Genomic DNA, 17,187 nt, shown 5'->3' on the forward strand with positions numbered 1-17,187 from the left:
TTTTCTGTGTTATCTTCTAAAAGTTTTTTAGTTTTACACTTTACATTTATGTCTGTGATCCATTTTGAGTTAATTTTTATATAAGATGTGAGGTTTAGGTCAAGGTTTCATTTTATTTGCCTATGGCTATCCAGTTGTTCCAGCACAATTTGTTAAAAAGACTGTCCTTACTCTGTTGAATTACTTTGCTCCTTTGCCAAAAATCAGTTAGCTGTACGCATGTGGTTCTGTTTTTGTTCTGCTCAATTAATTTATGTGTCTATCCCTCCACCAGTACCACGGTGTCCTGATAACTAGAGTTATATAGAAAGCCTTAGCATGAGGTAGAGCGGTCCTCCCACTTTATTCTTCTTTTTCAAAATTGTCGTAGCTCTTCTAGTCCTTTCCATATACATTTTAGAATAAGCTTGTCCATATCTTAAAAAAAAATCCTCCTGGGATTTTCATAGGAATTGTGTTACACCTGTATGTCAATTTGGGGAGAATTGACATCTTTACTCTGTTGAGTCTTCAAATTCATAGACATGGCGTATTTCTCCATTTATTTAGATCTTCTTTGATTTCTTTTATTAGTATTTTATAGTTTTCAGCATACGTCTCTGCATGTTTTGTTAGATTTACATCTAAGTATTTCTTCTTTTTTGAGCAATTTTAAATGTTATTCCGTCTTCAATCTCAGTTTCCGTGTGTTCATTGCTAGGATATAGAAGTACAATCAGATTTTGTATGTTGATCTTGTATACTGCGACCTTGCTGAACTCACTTATTAGTTCTAGGAGGGTTTGGTTTTGTTTTTTGTAGACTCTTTGGGATTTTCTACATAGACCATCATATCATTTGCAAGTAGAGACAGATTTACTTTTTCCTTTCCAACCAGTGTGACTTGTATTTCCTTTTTTTGACTTGTTGCTCTGGCTAGGACTTTCAGTACTATGTTGATTAAGAGTGATATGAGTGGACATCCTTGCCTTGTTCTCGATCTTAAGGGGAAAGCATTCAGTCTTTCACCAATAAGTATGATGTTAGCTGGAGGGTTTTTGTAGATATTCCTCATCAAGTGGGGGAAGTTCCTATCTATTGCTAGTTTTCTGAGAGTTTTTATCATCAACAGATGTTGAATTTTATCAAATGCTTTTTCTGTATCAATTGATATCATATGATTCTTCTTATTTAGCCTACTAAGATGGTGGACTACATTGATTAATTTTCAAATGTCGAACCAGCCTTGCTTCTCTAAAATAAACCCCACTTAGTTGTGGTGTATAAATTTTTTACGTATTGCTGAATTCTATTAGCTCATATTTTGTTAAGGATTTTTGTGTCTATGTTTTCTTTTTTCATGCTGACTTTGTCTGATTTGGTATCAGGGTAATGTCTGATCAAATTTTATGGAATTCTCCAGTGAAACCATCTGGTTCTGGAGACTTTCTCAGGAATTTTTAAATTATGAAGCCAATTTCTTTAATAGTTATAGGGCTATTAAGATTATCTATTTCGTATTGGGTGAGTTATGATAGTTTGTGAAATTGGTCCATTTCATCTAAGTTGTCACATTTATGTTGTTTGTAGCATTGCCTTATTATTCTTTTGCTGTCTGTGAGATCTATAGTGATATCCCCTGTTTCATTCCTGATATCGGTAATTTGTATTTTCTCCCTTTTTTTTTCTTTCCGTCTTGCTAGAGGTTTGTCAATTTTATTGATCTTTTCAAGGAACTACCTTTTTATTTCTTTGATTTTCTATATTGTTTTTCTGTTTTCAATTTCACTGATTTCTGCTCCTATCTTTATTATTTCCTTCTTTCTGTTCAACTCTACCCAGACAGCATAATGAAGTGAAGTGTGCCATTGGTGAAAAATACTTATGGTGTTAGTTCATCACATTTTTTCAGATGTGTATAAATAGTGATTATGTAAGTGTAGAAACTGACATTTACAGAGATTACAGCAAAAGAAATTCCCTCAGAAATAAGGTAATGAGACTGATTGGTTTTTCTGGGTTGTGGCTTGTGGTGGTATTTAACGGCCACGAATCATTTATGCGAACCAGGTTCTTATTCAAAATTGATTCAGAAACCCCCTGAAGTTCTGTGTGGTGTTTTGAGCCCTGTGACCTCAGTAAGATCAATACCTAGCTTCTCCAGGCTGCTGACAGGAGGCTCTGATGAGCTGTTAAGTGGCTGCTCAGAAGGCAGAAGCCCAGGGTGGGACTTGGCGTTCCACCATGAATAATTAGGAGTTAGCTGTGATTTCTAACCATGGCTAATTTCTAGTCTGTGTATAAAATAAGAATGAATATAACCACAAATCCAAAGCCAGGTCACTGCCTTCCAAAGTCCAACTTTTCTTTTTAAATTGGTATTTTGTGATTGATATTTTAAAACATAATGGCAAAATGCTTAAATTGTTTTCTGAAACAAACTACGTAATATTTTTCTTAGTCTCTTGAGCAAGTGTTGTTATTCACAAAGGACATAATTTTAGCAACTTAAAAAAATGATCGCAGGATCAGCAGGTGAGCCTCGTACGGACCCTGAGCCCATTTTGGTGGCACCGGTGGCTGTCCTCTTGGAGCCTCCAGCTTCAAGTGACATACATATGAAGTGATGGTGATGGCGGGGATTGGAATGGCACACACCGAGGCAGCCAAATGAACAGGTAGCCTTCATACTGCAGAGTACAGCAATACAATCACTCAAGGACAAATAAGGACATTCTGCTCAGTATAATCCTGTTAGACTAAGAATTCACGATAAAGCTCTTTGTAAGATAACTTAAGGAATAAAGGCAGGGAGAAACCCTGAGCTCTTTATGTAATAGCATTTGTAACTGGGTATTTTAAAAGAGTTTAGAGATGCTACCTTGTGAAGAGCTGGGGCTCTGGGTCTAACGGCCTCCGTTGCAATCTTGGTTCCACCATTTTCTACCTTTGTGACCTTGGGCAACTTATTTAACCTAACTCTCAGTTTCATCACCAATTAAATGGAGGTGACAATAGTGTGAGGATAAAATGCAATAATAAATAAATATGATGAAGAATTCTCTCATTAAATGTACGATATGGCACATGGTAAGCATTTAGTATATTTTGGCTATTATGTTATCATTACTAATTATAGCATTAGTACTGCTACTGTTACTATTATTATTACTAGTGAATCTTACAGTAATGGAATCCAGCTTGCTTTTCTGGAATTTGTTATAATTTTTTAATACTAGAGTAATGTCTCAAGTCTGGTTTGAGTCACATCCTGAACATGTGACTAATTAAAAGTACCACCTTAGGAAGCATCATGTTCTCACTTGCATATTTCAGGGGATGTTAGCAGCATAAGAATTCGGGCATTGTCTAGCAATGTGTCTCTCCACCTTCTTTTCATTATTGTCCCCCTAAGGAGCCTTTAAAAATGTTTTTTCCAATGACCTCTCCCCTTGAAATTTTAATACCACAGATCTATTATATATCTGTTTAGGTACTATAGTGCTTTAGAGGACTACAAAGCATTGTAATATCTATAAAATTTTGTCCTGTAAGAACCAATTTTCACACCCCTGGGGGCAGTATCACCCCCCATTGAGAAAGCATGATTTAGTGCAGCAGTTCTCGGCCAAGGGCAGTTTTGCTCCCCACCCCACCCCCGCCAGGGGACATTTGGCAATGTCTGGAGACATTTTTGGTTCCCTCAACTGGAAGTGGGGCTGCTACTGGTATCTTGTAGGTAGAGGCCAGGGCCCAAAATGTCAGTAGTGCCAAGGTTGTGAAACCCTGCTCTTAGTATGATGGTGAAGTTCAAACACACTCTGAATAACCCGCAGTTATTAAGGAAGGTGAAAATGGACCATGTCAACTCTAAGGTCACAAGGTAAAGACAACAGCAGAAGTTGGGTTCCTGACCTTCAGGTTGAACCTGTGGACAATATGGTTTACTTGTCTAGAAAAAAAGGCCATCTTTGTTTTCTTAAGTATTGTTGCTGTTTTCAATAATATAATGTTCTTTGCTCTTTCTGTCATATATGTGTAAAAATATGTGTAAACACTTCAAATATGTGTTTAGTAAAAACTTTCTGTTTTCTGTTTTTTGTATGGATGTGTCTTGCTTTATGAAACAGATGAATTCCTGAAAAATTGTATAAAGTCATTTTCTGTGAGTTGCATTTATTCCTCTGATTTCATTACCTTGTATTTTGAGAGGCTTATCTTCATTCCTAATCAATCCTTATTTGATCTGGCTCCTAACAGATCCGATTTGTTGCTTTAAATGTGAATTTAGCAGCCTTCCTGCCTCTCTGGGTTTTAGAGAATGGGGCCAGTTTAAGAGAGAGTACAGATTTATATTCAAAGTGAGACAGCTAATTCTTTGCTGGACGTGGTCCAGGTCATGTGCCCAGAGCTCCTGGCTCCCCTGTTGTCCCCGTCACACTCACGTTCCCTTCTTCTGCTGCCCAGAGTTGGCGTCGAGGAGCCCACCGAAGAGGACCAGAACGAACACCGCTGGCAGTACTTCAGGTGACACAAGGGCATCCTCAGAAACAAATTAACCGGGCCTAGCTTTTCTTCTTTTTCTAACCTGAGATGTTCCTCTTTATGCTGTTTGTCTCTTTCCTCCTTCCTGCGTGTGCCAACCCTCTGCCCCTTTTAAGAAAGGGGCAAAAGGTCAGGTCAAGTCTAATCATCTTTCCACCCTTTCTCTGGGTTGACTGATGTGTCGGTGTTCCTGAGATTCTGTCCCTTTTCCCTGTGTTTTGGACAGTGGGTGTCAACACCAAAGCTGGAGTTGACGAGTGTCTCCTTGTACAACTGAACTTGTGTTGAGAGCAGCCCATTTTCAGAGCCACGAATGATCTCGTAAACAAGGCTTTTTTTATAAGTATAAAGAGAACTAGAATTTTATATTTCAGCCGTGAGTGGAGTATGGCTTATACCGTCTTAATTAAGCACCAATGCTGTTTTAGTTTTTTAAGTATTTTTTGTGTACTTGTACCTTATCATAGTGAATCAGAAGAGACAAAAACTAGATTTTTTTTTAACCAGAAGATAATTAAAGACTCTTCTAATGCGATTTATTTCTCAGTGTCCATCCAGGTTTATGATTTGATTATGCCTAAGAGTGGTGATATTGGGCAATCTGAGTAAAGACTTTAACGTTTCTTCTTTCCTTTCTGTATCTTTGATCAGCATGCTTTCTTCCTGATCTGATTCTCAGTGCTGGTAGATAAATCAAATGCAAAATAGGCTTGAATTCTGTTCTTGGCATCGTGAGAGTGTTTCACTCTCTGAGGGCAGTGGTAAAGGCAGCGTTACCTGTCACTGGGCATAGATCTTGGGGTGTCATGGGGCCCCAGGTGCGTAGTGTAATGCCATGCATACAACTAATTGAAGCATTAAGTTCCCTGAGTTTACACTTTTTTCTGCTGTTTTAAGTACTCACACACACACATGCACACACACAAGTTCGTTTTTGAAGACCGGACTTTAAATATAAGTTAAGTCACAGAGGAAACCCTTTCCTTCGAAATATTCCACCTTCCAGAGGGAAGGTCCGTCAGGCAAAGTGCAAGTTATTACACTTGGGACACGAGAGAATTCAGATTATGACCTGTTGTTCAAGGTTTGATAGAAAGGTGTGTGTCTCAGATTCCTCAAATTATTTAGGACCTTAGCCCTTCAAATTAAAAAAAAACCTATTGACTAAAGTAGAACACTTCTAAAATTTCTGAGGTTTCATGGCATTTTATATGGCAGATAATCAGAATGTATATGTTATACCAGAAAGAAAATTATTCATTTTCTGTATTTATTCATTCCAGAATGAGCACATCACTTTGATTGCTTTATTTTCTCATTTGGTCTAAGATTTCCACGTTTCTTTCATTCTTAATGAAATAATTCAGTTCATTCTGGAAGAAACGACTGTTGTATGTGCTCTGATGAGCTCCACCCTGATGCATCAGGGGAATGCTAAAATATGATAACATAAAACAGCACAAAAAGTTCCAGATTTATAAAGTATCCTCGATCAAAAGCATTACAGCAGGTCAGGAGAGAAATAGATATTATGGACAGTTGCCTAAAACTAGGAACTTCAGAAAGTCCCCCAAGTCTTCTGAGGCATCACAGTACCTGGTCTCGCTGCCCAGCATGCCACCAAACCCCCTGGCCCATTGTTCAGCCTCCTCTCCCCAGAGACCAGGTTGGTTCTGGGCTCTGCCCCAAGGGTGAGGCGCTTTGTAGGGGTCCAGTGTCATCCTTGGGGAGTGGTCCAAGGGGCCCTCAACCCTGCCAGAAAAGTAATTATTAACTCGTCCTAAAGTAGACAGCCTTGAACGGAGAAAGAAATCGCATAGGAACACCATCTGAGTCTCGCAGCCCCTGGTCTGTTTTCTTTTGGCATTTAGAAAGCAGTAGCAATCTGGGAAGCTCGTCTTGGTTTCTTTCTCCTTTCTCAGGAATCTCCCGTTCAGCACTTCGACCAGTAGCAGGGACCTCCAAGACACCCCGAGGGGTCCTCCCACGGTCCTCTGTCTGTGGGAGGGCCCAGGGGATCCTTTCAGGTTCGGTACTGTCAGGAGTTTGGGCTGCCTCTTGGGCAGGTGGTTGATAGCAAGTAGTTACAGCAAGGATCAGAACTTCCATGGCAGAGGGGGGTCAAAGCAAGGGAAGGAGGAGCTGGGTAGGACTGTCGTCAGAACCGCAGACTTCCAGGGCATGTGCACAGCCAGATCTGAAGATGGCTGCGTTGGTTGGAATTTGATTAACCACATGTTTCAATTAACTAGTGTTTTTCTCTTTGCCCTTCACTTTTAGGAGAAGGAGAATGTGAACAAAATATTCCAGAATTTATCTGGAAAAGAAAACCACGTAATTACTAGAATCTGTCTCTCTCCATTTACCTGTTACCTATATTTACCTATTAGAGCACGCTATGTTCACGACTCTTTACAATTTGTGGTTTTCAGACCCTGAAATAATACAAGATCCTGAATCATCAATATCAGTAGATTAGATTAAATTAGAGACAGTAAAATATACTGATGTGTTTTCAAAACATTTTCATCAAGGATAGAATTATTCTTTTTAAATTGTGAAAATTTTTAAATCTGCAAAAAAATTGAAAGAATGGAGCAATGAATAGCCAAGTTCTAACCTGGATACACCAATTGTTAACATTTTATCATGGTTTTGTTTTTACTCCTTTTTACTCTCTCTCTCTCTCAACCATTTCAGAGTACTTCAGAGTACATTGCAGACATCGTGACTTTCTATCCATAAATACTTCAGCATGTATCTCCCAGGAGTCTAGTCTCCTACACGATCACAGTACCTTTATCACACCTGAGAAAAGGGACATGACTTTTACACACACACACACACATACAGATATACACACATACACACACTGGATCCAGGATCTAATCAGAGTTTACTTTGGTTTTCATGTCTCTTTAGTCTCTTTTAATCTAGAACAATCCTCCTCCTGTACTTTTTGTCTTTTATTACATTGAGGTTTTTTTTCTTTAGGTATTCAGGATAGTTAGCTTGCAGACTGTCCCACAGTCTGGATTTTTCTGAGTTGTTTTCCTCATGACTAGAGAGAGAGAATCATTTTTGCCAAAAATACTGTAAAAGTGACAGTATACATTTTTTATCAGGTGGTGCATATTGTCAGGCTGTCCCTTTTTTGTTGTTAGTGCTGTCAAGTCGATTCTAACTCCTAGCGACCTTGTGTCCAGCAGAGTGGAACCCTGCCCGGCCTTTTGCGCCATCTTCTCACCTTCCCGTGCTCTATCAGGCAGTGTTTTGCTGCTGTTCATAGAGTTTTCATGGCCAGTTTTTTCAGAAGTGGGTGGTCAGGTCCTTCGTCCTAGTCTGTCTTAGTCTGGACGCTCCACTGAAACCTGTCCACCACGGGTGACCCTGCTAGTATTTGAAATACTGGTGACATAGCTTTCAGCAACAAGCAGCCACCACAGTATGACAACTAACAGTCCCTTTATTAGTGATGTTAAATTTGGTCACTGTAGACCCCAGGTCTCTCCACTGTAAAGGTATCATTTTCCCTTTGTAACTAAAAACTAATTTGTAGAGTGATCCTATGACATCATATGAATAGTCAGATTCCCAACAACCTTTTACCCACTAGTAAAATAATCCACTGATGGCCCTTGCTTGAAGCAGTTGTTACACTGGGAGTGGAAAATGGTGATTTTCTAATTCTGTCATTCCTTTCACGTTTATAAGATAACATTTATCTGTAAGGAGCTTTGAGAGGGTTTTATAACTTATTTTATATACTGATGAAGTGAGGAATCTCTCCATTGTCTAAGTAGTCAGTTCAAGCAAAATTTTACCTAATATTTACGGAACTTGGGGTTGCATCTCTCAGGACCCCAGCAGGAGTGTTGGGTGTTATCATTGAGAAGGCAAGAGGTAGCAGACAGTTGTTACTTTTTTAGTTGAGAAAAAAGTGATGCTAGAGAGACATGGCTGGAATTAGTACTTTCTAGAATCTTCGCTGTCCAATTCAATAGCCACTAGTCAGGTGTGGCTATTTAAATTTAAATTTTAATTCATTAAAATGAAATAAAATTTAAAATGCGGTTCCTCAGTCGTCCTAGCCACATTTCAAGTGCTCAGTGGCCACATGTGGCTTGTGGCTACCACGTTGGACAGCGCAGATCTAGGACGCTGCCATCATTGCAGAAAGTTCTGTGGGACAGTGTGGATCTAGAATGACTCGCAAGTTCCCCCAAACAAAATGTCAAACATCACGAGTTTGGAATGAGGTTAGAGTGGCCCAAATTTCATGAGTTTATCAAGTTGTTGCAATGTTTTGTGCTTTATTGGTTTGAATTCTGGCCCGGCCATGTGGGCCTGGGGTAAATAGATGAGTTCCACTGACATTGCCAGGGCTTGAATGAAAATAGTCCAAACCTAGTGTTTCTAAGCAGTTCTTGTTAATCAGAATTTATTTTAATTCTTGTTTGATAATTTTTTTTCTCCTGGTAGAGATTAGTTAAAAGAATAGAGGGGGCTAAATTTCGTTTGATGGCTTTTATTATATTTGAATTTATTTTCTTCGTTGTACTACAGGGCACACTTAAGCCTTTTCTCCTACCCATAGGCTTCCTGTTTCATTAGACTGATGAAGTTAATTTGTTTTATCTTTACTGACATGGAAGCCACTTGCAAAGGCTAATATACCCATTTCAGAATTCACAGTCCAGAAAGGAGGGATGATTAGTGGCGGATCTGAACTGCCACGTTCTTGTCACGCTGCACTTCATGCCCTTCAGATCATATAATCTTGCTGCTGCCGCTTCCACAATAGCTTTTGTGTGGTTGGGGCTGAGGGCTGCATGTCACCTGGCATTCTGGTAGGCTGTCTGGGAAACGCTGGGGTAACAGGTGCTCTGCCCCTCTGTGTCTGCACTGGGGAGCCCATCTAAGTAAATGGGTCTGGCATGAGGTGGTTTGTGCTGCTATAGAGTCTACAGAACCAGGCCTAATGTTGTATTCCTAGCTGTCGATCTTACAAACGCTGACAAAACCACATACAGAGGACTTTTCTCTATGTAATATACACTAAGAGACTCTCAAAACAGCTGAGGGTTCAAGATCAACAGCTAGAATTCCCCATGTGACCTGTCCTCCACACTTTGGTACGTTAGACACGTTGTGTGCACTGAGGCTCTGGTGTGACTTTGTGGGCAGCCCTGAGACCCCTGAATTGGATGGATTTCATGTCAACAAATCCCTTTGAGATTTGTTGCTTGGAGGTCCCCAGTAATGTCCAGTTGTGAGGACAGGCCTCCAGCTCTCAGAAACCCCTGCCTGGAAGCAGCCTCTAGGCACATAGCAAAGTCCATCGAATTCCCTACAAAGATCCCATCAGACCTCAGGCCCGTGGGGAGGAAACTGGGCGCCAGGTACACTATAGGTTTTAACTAAGTGCTCAGCACAGTGCTTGGCATAGTAGGCACTCAATAAATATTTGCTGAATACATGAATTCATCTTGTGGTTTTAAACTTTGGCTTCTACAAAATATGGGGAAACTGTTCCCTTTCCTTCTGTATCCCCCCTTTCTAGGGCGCGTTCCTCTGGTTAGTGCTCAGCAAGCCTGGAATAAGACAGAGTAGAAGTTGGCTTTAAGAGAGGGGGTACATCTCTGTTGTCTTCTATTTCCCTTGTCCATTAGTCTCTTTTCTCAAGAAATATCCTGGGCATCACGGGGGGAAAGAGGGAAGGAGAAGAGGAAAGGAAGCCATACACACAGGGGACTTTCTGTGTCCACTGTCTATTCCTTGGAGTCAGCACCCTGGTGCCACACTGAAAATCACACCCGTGGTCAAGACCATTCAGCACCTCTTTTCAAGCTCAATTCAGAGCTGCTGAAAGCTGTGTTCTTAGTTTACCTTCTTCTTCTTCTTTTTTTTTTTGGTGAGGAAGATCAGCCCTGAGCTAACATCTGTTGCCAATCTTCCTCTTTTTGCTTGAGGAAGATTGTCACTGAGCTAACATCTGTGCCAGTCTTCCTCTATCTTGTATGTGGGACACTGCCACAGCATGGCTTGATGAGCGGTGTGTAGGTCTGTGCCCAGGATCTAAACCCGTGAACCATGGGTCACCGAAGTGGACTGCACACACTTAACCACTACGCCACCGGGCTGGCCCCTCAGTTTCCCCTTTATGATACCATCCATTCTTTACAACACTGGAGGGAGTGAGGGAAGATAGAGAATTTTCCTATCATCTTTGTTTTTCCCCCATTGCCCCATGTTATCCACGTCATTGATGTCCCAGCTCTCTGCCTTGGAATGAGGAAGGTACATGGATAAAGAATGAACAGATGCATAGAGCAACAGTTGTTATGTTACTAAGCCAGGACAACTACCCTAGTACTTCTATGGAATTTTGTATAAGTGGATTTTGCTACTTTGCTTTTTCTTTCTGCCTTCTGTTGTTGATCTTAAATGTGTGAGTTCTCAGGTCATCTCTGCTGTGGGAGGATGTGGGACACCAGGATCAAAAGTTAATGATATGCACGCTGGAGTGTTTAGGGAAAGTATACTGATGTCTGCAGCTTGATTTGAATTCATCCAAAAATTAAGATGGATGATAGAGAGATGGATAGATATGTAATAAAGAAAATACAGCAAAATGTTAATGGTAGAATCTAGGTGGTGGGTATATAGGTGTTCACTATAAATTCTCTCATCATTTCCCGGGATATATGAAAAATTTCATAACAAAAAGTTCAGGAAGTAAAAGCAGGTCGGGGCGGAAGTGAGGGAGCCACAGAGAGGAAAAGGCCTGGTGCAGTGGGACCCGCCTTTTGAGAGCTCGGACTGTCTGGTGCAGGAAGGCAGATGGACAGTTGCCAGGCGGTACCATTTCCAAGAGGCCTTGCTTAGGGTGTCAGCACGCAGGATTTATTGCCCTTCCTGCCCCCTGGGGTCTGATGTAGTAGGCGACCTCTTTCTCACTACTTTTGCATGACAGCCTTCCTCTTCTTTTAGCTAACCACTCCTTCCACCTCGGGAAGACGGTCAGCCTCTTGGCTCCTTTCAGTCAGCATGGCTGCCATGGTCCAAGCTAATACTCTCCATTTTTCTCCTTGTCTTTCTCCTGGTGACTTATAGAGTTGGTGTTGACCCAGATCAAGATCCACCACCCAACAACGACAGCTTTCAAGTCTTACAAGGGGTAAGTCACAAGAGATGCTTCTTCCTAGGGAAGACATTGTCAAAAATAGCTGAAATTTATCGAGCAATTACTACATGCCAGGCACTTTACATGGATTCCCTCATTGTGATCTTGACAACAACCTTATGAGGTAGGTACTGTTATCCCCATTTTACAGACTGGAAGCTGGAGTGAGAGTTTAAGTTAGTCATCTAAGGTCCGAGAATTAGAAAGTGGTGGAGCCAGGATTTGACCTCAGAGTCTCTGTTCTTAAACGACATGTTAAGGGGGTGGGCCAGCCAGAAAGAGTATTTAAGCTAGGTCGCTGGCTCCCTACCTTCCAGGAGTGGATATATTGGGTACATTGGTGACTGGCTCATTGTAACTGGTTCTGAGTCTCTCTGTGGTGTCCAGGCAGCAGAAAGAGAGGGATGTGAGCCAACTCTCTAACCCAGGGAATCTGAGGAAGAGGGGAGGGACATGGGGTGATTGCAGGCCTTCCCGTTCCCCCAGGGCCTGGGACCCTCTACAGCTCTCTGAGTTCCCCTCTAGCCCAGCAACGGCAGAGCAGCAGCCCTCAGCCAGTGAGGGGCTGAAGATCACAGCAAGGCTGACAGTTAAGGCTCAGGCAGGGTGGTGTGGACAGTGACCGCCTGGAGCAGAGTGCCGGGGAGGGACGCTGTTAGAGGCAGCAAGTGGAAGATCCCTATGGCAGCATCTAGTGTGACAGCAGGGAAAAGTTCCTGCTGCTGCAGAGAATCCTGATGGACACTGTGTTGGGGAGAGGAATGTGCTGGCCTTTGGTTTTGCCACCTGCTCCAGTTACTATGCTGGATAACAAACTCCCCAAACATGGGAAAGTAAGCAACGATTTCTTGTACTCATGGGTTCTCTAGGTCAGGAATTTGGAAAGGGCATAGTAGGGATGGCTTGCCTGTGCTCCATGAAGAAGGCTGGGGGTAACTGGAGGTTGGGGGCTGAAATCATCCAAAGGCTCGTTCGCTCATGGGTCTGGCACCTGGGCTGGGAGGGCTCAAAGACTAGAACTTACGGCTGGAATGCCTACACAGGGCTTCTCCACATGGCCTCGGGGTGCTGGACTTCTTACGTGATGGCTCACGGTTCCAAAAGCCAGTGTCCCAGCAAGCAAGGTGGAAGCTACGTCGCCTTTCTGACCTAACCTTGGAAGTCTCACAGCATCACTTCTCTGGCTTTCTATTGGTTGCAGTGAGTTGCTTGGGCCAGCCCAGATTCAACAGGAGGGGATAGAGACCATAAGCTCTGGGTGAGAAGAGTGTCAACATGTTTTGACAAGATGGCAGACATGTTTTAAAGCTGTTCTGGGGTTGATGGGATGATTTTGTCTCTAGGCTTTTCTCCTTCCCCAGGCTGACATTTCCTGGGCAGGATAGTTATGAAAGAAGCAGAAATTTGTTTCCAGAATGTGATTATCTGGCCTTGGGAGTCAAGAACTATTTTGTTGAGCATTGAGTACCCAGTGCTGAGCACAGTGCCTGGCACACGGGGGCTCGATAGGCATTTGATGGGTAGGTGGGGGAGCGAGAGATGCAACAGTGAGATAGGAAGCTTTACCGACCACCTGCGTGTGTGTCCATGAAACTGTCAGGTATTAGTTTTCCTTCCAGTCAGCTTTGAATTGCACTCAGCATTGCACTTAATCCTAAATCCAGTCTACATATTTCAGATTCCATAGGATCTTCTAAATAATTCCATCTACCGAATCAGATTTATCAAGTCTCACAAAATGTGGTGCTGCGACGGCTTATTCTCATTTCTCTCTCTTTGAAGGTGGCCGCAGCCTGATAAGGCCTTCGTGGTGTTGATGCCCCTTAAAGGACACAAAGTCATGACCTCTGAAAGTCCTGGAGATTTTGGGCAGAGCTTTCAATGAGCTTCATTGGGGATTTGCTGCCCACTTCAGTGGTGCTCCAGAAGACCTTTAGACTACATTAGCATTGGCCATTGGGCCAGTTGGGAACTTGTGGTTTCAATGAGTTCTTTTTGAAAAGTTGCTATTTGACTCTAGCTTTGATTAAGGACCTTAGAAAACAGGGGTTCAGGAGTTGTACACCTGGAAGCTAACTTAGAGTATAATAGTTCGGGAGATCTTGAAACTCACCCTGAGAAAACCTGGGTGAAAAGCATGATGGATGTCTTGATTTCACTGAAAGGAAAATAATGACTAGTAGGGTCTGACTGCCCTATTCCAGAGTATCCTCCACTGACCTGCTGCCAGGCAAGACTAATTTTGTAAGAAAAACAAGCTACTACCAGTTGGATAGCCGGGGTTTAGAGAGATTTTATCTTGACAGTTCCAGACCAGCCAAAACACTCCCAGCCCTTCTGCTGTTTTCCATTGCTCCTGCCTCTGGACTCAAGCATCTGTGAAAGGAAATATGTGAAATGGTTTGGTTGGTTTCATGTAGCTGAACTTACCATACATGTTAGAAGACCTGCACATTGGAGACACTGGGCTTGTAACTAAGTAACGAACCTGCTGTCACTTTTCCATGGAAATGTTTGAGGAAGCAGTGGGTCCTAAGTGCTAAGGGTTCTGGCAGTGCGTTTAACCTAGGCAGTGACAGCTAAAAGAGAGCCCCCTGCCCCAGGCGGAGTGAGCCTCAGAAACCTAGCTGTATGGGCCTGGAGGGGTCAACCCAGTGTTCCTGACAGCTCCCTTGGGGGGCCCTTTGAGCCAATTGTGACTAGCAGATTGCAGTGACTTCCCTTGCACTCCCAATGGCACTCAGTTGGCTGGTCCTGGCCCGGGGCTGTGTCACAGCTTCCTTTTAACCTCCTTCCTTCCAGGCCTGGCAGTCATGCAGAGGGCCCTCAAAGTCAGTTCTGTTGGCATTTTGAAAGTCTTTCAAGATTGCTGTCAGACTGGGAAAAAAAAACAAACTTAAGGCTTGGTTCCCCAGGACACCTTCTTAAAAATGACTCATGCCCTCGTGCAGAAAGGGCCTTATTTTTCTAAATCCTCCTGGCCTGACCTTCTCGGTCCAGTGAGCCACTAACAGCAGGACTGGGAGCACTCAGTGGTCACGAGAAACAGTAAAACAGAGAAATAAATGGGCTTCTCATTTTTGGGTGAAACCCTCTGTTCTTGCAGTTTCCCCTGAAATGGATCCAGGTCACATGCTCAATGTTGTCATGAAACTGAAATCAGAGGTGGGGAAAGTCCAGATGTTTGTTCCCCATTAGAAAAGAAAGGGCAGTTCTCTTTACCTCATTTTCTAAATTATCTTCCTAAAAACAAACAAAAAAGTGGTATTTGATGGAAAAGCATTTCTGAGAACAAGCATGATTTTCTTCACTGGTTTTAGAAGTCCAAGGTTATAAACAGAGTCATGGCTACAGAGCTACAGAATATTAGCTCATGTGAGCGAAGGAGAGGAGCTGTTGGCTAGGACTTTTGGCTGTATGTGAGGGAAGCATAAGAATATTGTGGGCAGACTTCAGCTTCATGTCCCTGGCAAATTTGACTCATTAGAACAAAACAAAAACCTCAGTTGCTTTGTTTCTCCCGAGGTCTTGGTGACTTTGCAACCAAAACAAAAACAAGCCCAGCTGGAGGCAAGCCGCCCAGGCCTGGGGGTGGCCTCCCACCCCATTCAAGGGGAGACGTTTCATGCCAGACACAGCTGAGATTTATGTTGGCCCGACATGCAGACACATCATTCACTTCCTGCCCCAAGTTTACGGAAGAGCACTCATTGATGAGGCTGCTTTGGAGTAGCACAAATCTGAATTTATCCTGGCTTTATCATCTCAGCAGGACAAGGTCACAAGCAGGATATTAGTGGAATGTGGAGGAAAGGAAACCACTGTGCTTGCATGTGCACGCACGTGCAAAGTGCAGAAAATCAGCTGTTTATAGTTGCGCTGACATATACCTTTCTGGGCAAGTTGGATTTGTTTCTGGGGCCGCCCCCAGTTTTCCTCCAGGCTGAAACCTGATACCCAGTCACTTCAATTTTTAACTTCAAACAGTTGCTGAAGTGCCTTTCCTCGAATTACTGCTCTCTTACGCCCCTCCCCGCCACACTTTTTTTTGTTCTTCTCACTGCCTCCCTTGGCCCCTGATTTCCCCTTCTGCGATTCTTTTTTTCCTTAGAAGTTCAAAATTAACATTAACTTATTCATTCGACAAATATTTAGAGCACCTATTATATTTCAGATATTCTTTCAGACTCTGGGAACACATCTGCAAACGAGGCAGATGAATCTCCGTCCTTCAGGGCTTGGTGACAGTGAGATGGAGGGAAGCATGGAGGGTGGCTGAGGTGAGATCGTGGAGGGCCTTGTTTGCTTTTCCGTTAGGGACCGTGCACCTGTCCCTGCTGCTCTGAGTGTCCTTGTGGACCAGCAGCCTGGGCATCACTGGAGAGCTTGTTAGAGATGCGGACTCTCAGCCCCCATCTAGACCCACTGAATCAGAACCTTCATTTTCACAGCATTCCCAGGAGGGTTGTGTGGCCTTTACAATTTGAGAAGCCCTGGAGTAGGCAATGTGGAGCTCTTGATTCCTTGTTTTTAAACCCTGTTATTACCCTCTTCTGAGAAATCTTGGTCCCATTATCCCAGGGACATGAAAAAGGCCCAAATTGGGCTGCATCATCTATTTACTCTTTTGCTCTGCATTAGTTTTCTATGGCTGCTGTAACAAATCACTGTTACCAAAACCGAAGTGGGTTCCCTCCTGGTGAGTTACATCAGACTTTCCACCAGAAGCAGTTGTCTCACAAAGGAAAGTACATTTGCGGCAAATAGGAGACCACGCAGAATCATTTCCAGAGTCATGGCGTCCCCGAACAACAGGAAGCAGGGACGTTTTTCGGATGGGGATGAATATTCAAAAGGGAGGAGAGGGTATTGGCTTGTGCAGGCTCAGATGGAAAACAAGCTTCCACATACACTGCAGGCTATGGCAAAGGTCACAGGCGGAGCTCCCTGACGAGGCTTGGTCTGGTTCAGGGAGGTTGGTGACTGCATCTCCTTAACATAACGAAAAAAAACAATTTGGAAAAACAGTTAAATGCTTCCAAACCCACACTTGTTTTCCTTGGGGCAATTAGTCGGTGACAGGTCCACAAACTTAGCAGCTTAAAACAACACAGTCTTACAGTCCTGTAGGTCAGAAGTCTGGTGGGCTCCGCTGGTTTCTCTGTTTCAGGTCTCTCAAGTCTGAAATCAGTGTGTTGGCAGGGTTGGGCTCTGGGGGAGAAGTCACTTCCAGGCTCATTCAGGTTGTTGGTAGAATTCAGTTCCATGTGGTCGTGGGACTGAGGTCCTGTTTCCTTGCTGGCCCTTGGCCGGGGGCCAAGCTCAGCTCCTGGGAGCACCCGCATTTCCTGTCTCGTAGCCCCCTCCATCTTCAAAGCCAATGACAGCAGTCCCTGTCATACTTTGAATCTCTCCTGCCTCTTCTTCCACCACATCTCTGGCTCTTTTGCCCTCCTCATCCACGTTTAAGGGCCCGT

The 17,187-nt window shown here is 43.1% G+C and overlaps 1 protein-coding gene across 3 annotated transcripts in view; it reads left to right on the forward strand.

Moving 5' to 3' along the window:
- Window positions 1-17,187, forward strand: part of SLC9A7 (solute carrier family 9 member A7) — a 150,649-nt gene that overhangs the window by 104,596 nt on the left and 28,866 nt on the right. For 2 of the 3 annotated variants that reach the window (XM_014867610.3, XM_070502739.1), the window contains exons 13-14: window positions 4,447-4,506; window positions 11,641-11,704. In XM_014867610.3, coding sequence (XP_014723096.2) covers window positions 4,447-4,506; window positions 11,641-11,704 — 124 coding nt within the window. The remainder of the gene's footprint in view (window positions 1-4,446; window positions 4,507-11,640; window positions 11,705-17,187) is intronic. The other variant, XM_044763415.2, reaches the window with a different exon arrangement.

Source organism: Equus asinus, chromosome X (assembly GCF_041296235.1).
Source record: "Equus asinus isolate D_3611 breed Donkey chromosome X, EquAss-T2T_v2, whole genome shotgun sequence".
Taxonomy (NCBI): domain Eukaryota; kingdom Metazoa; phylum Chordata; class Mammalia; order Perissodactyla; family Equidae; genus Equus; species Equus asinus.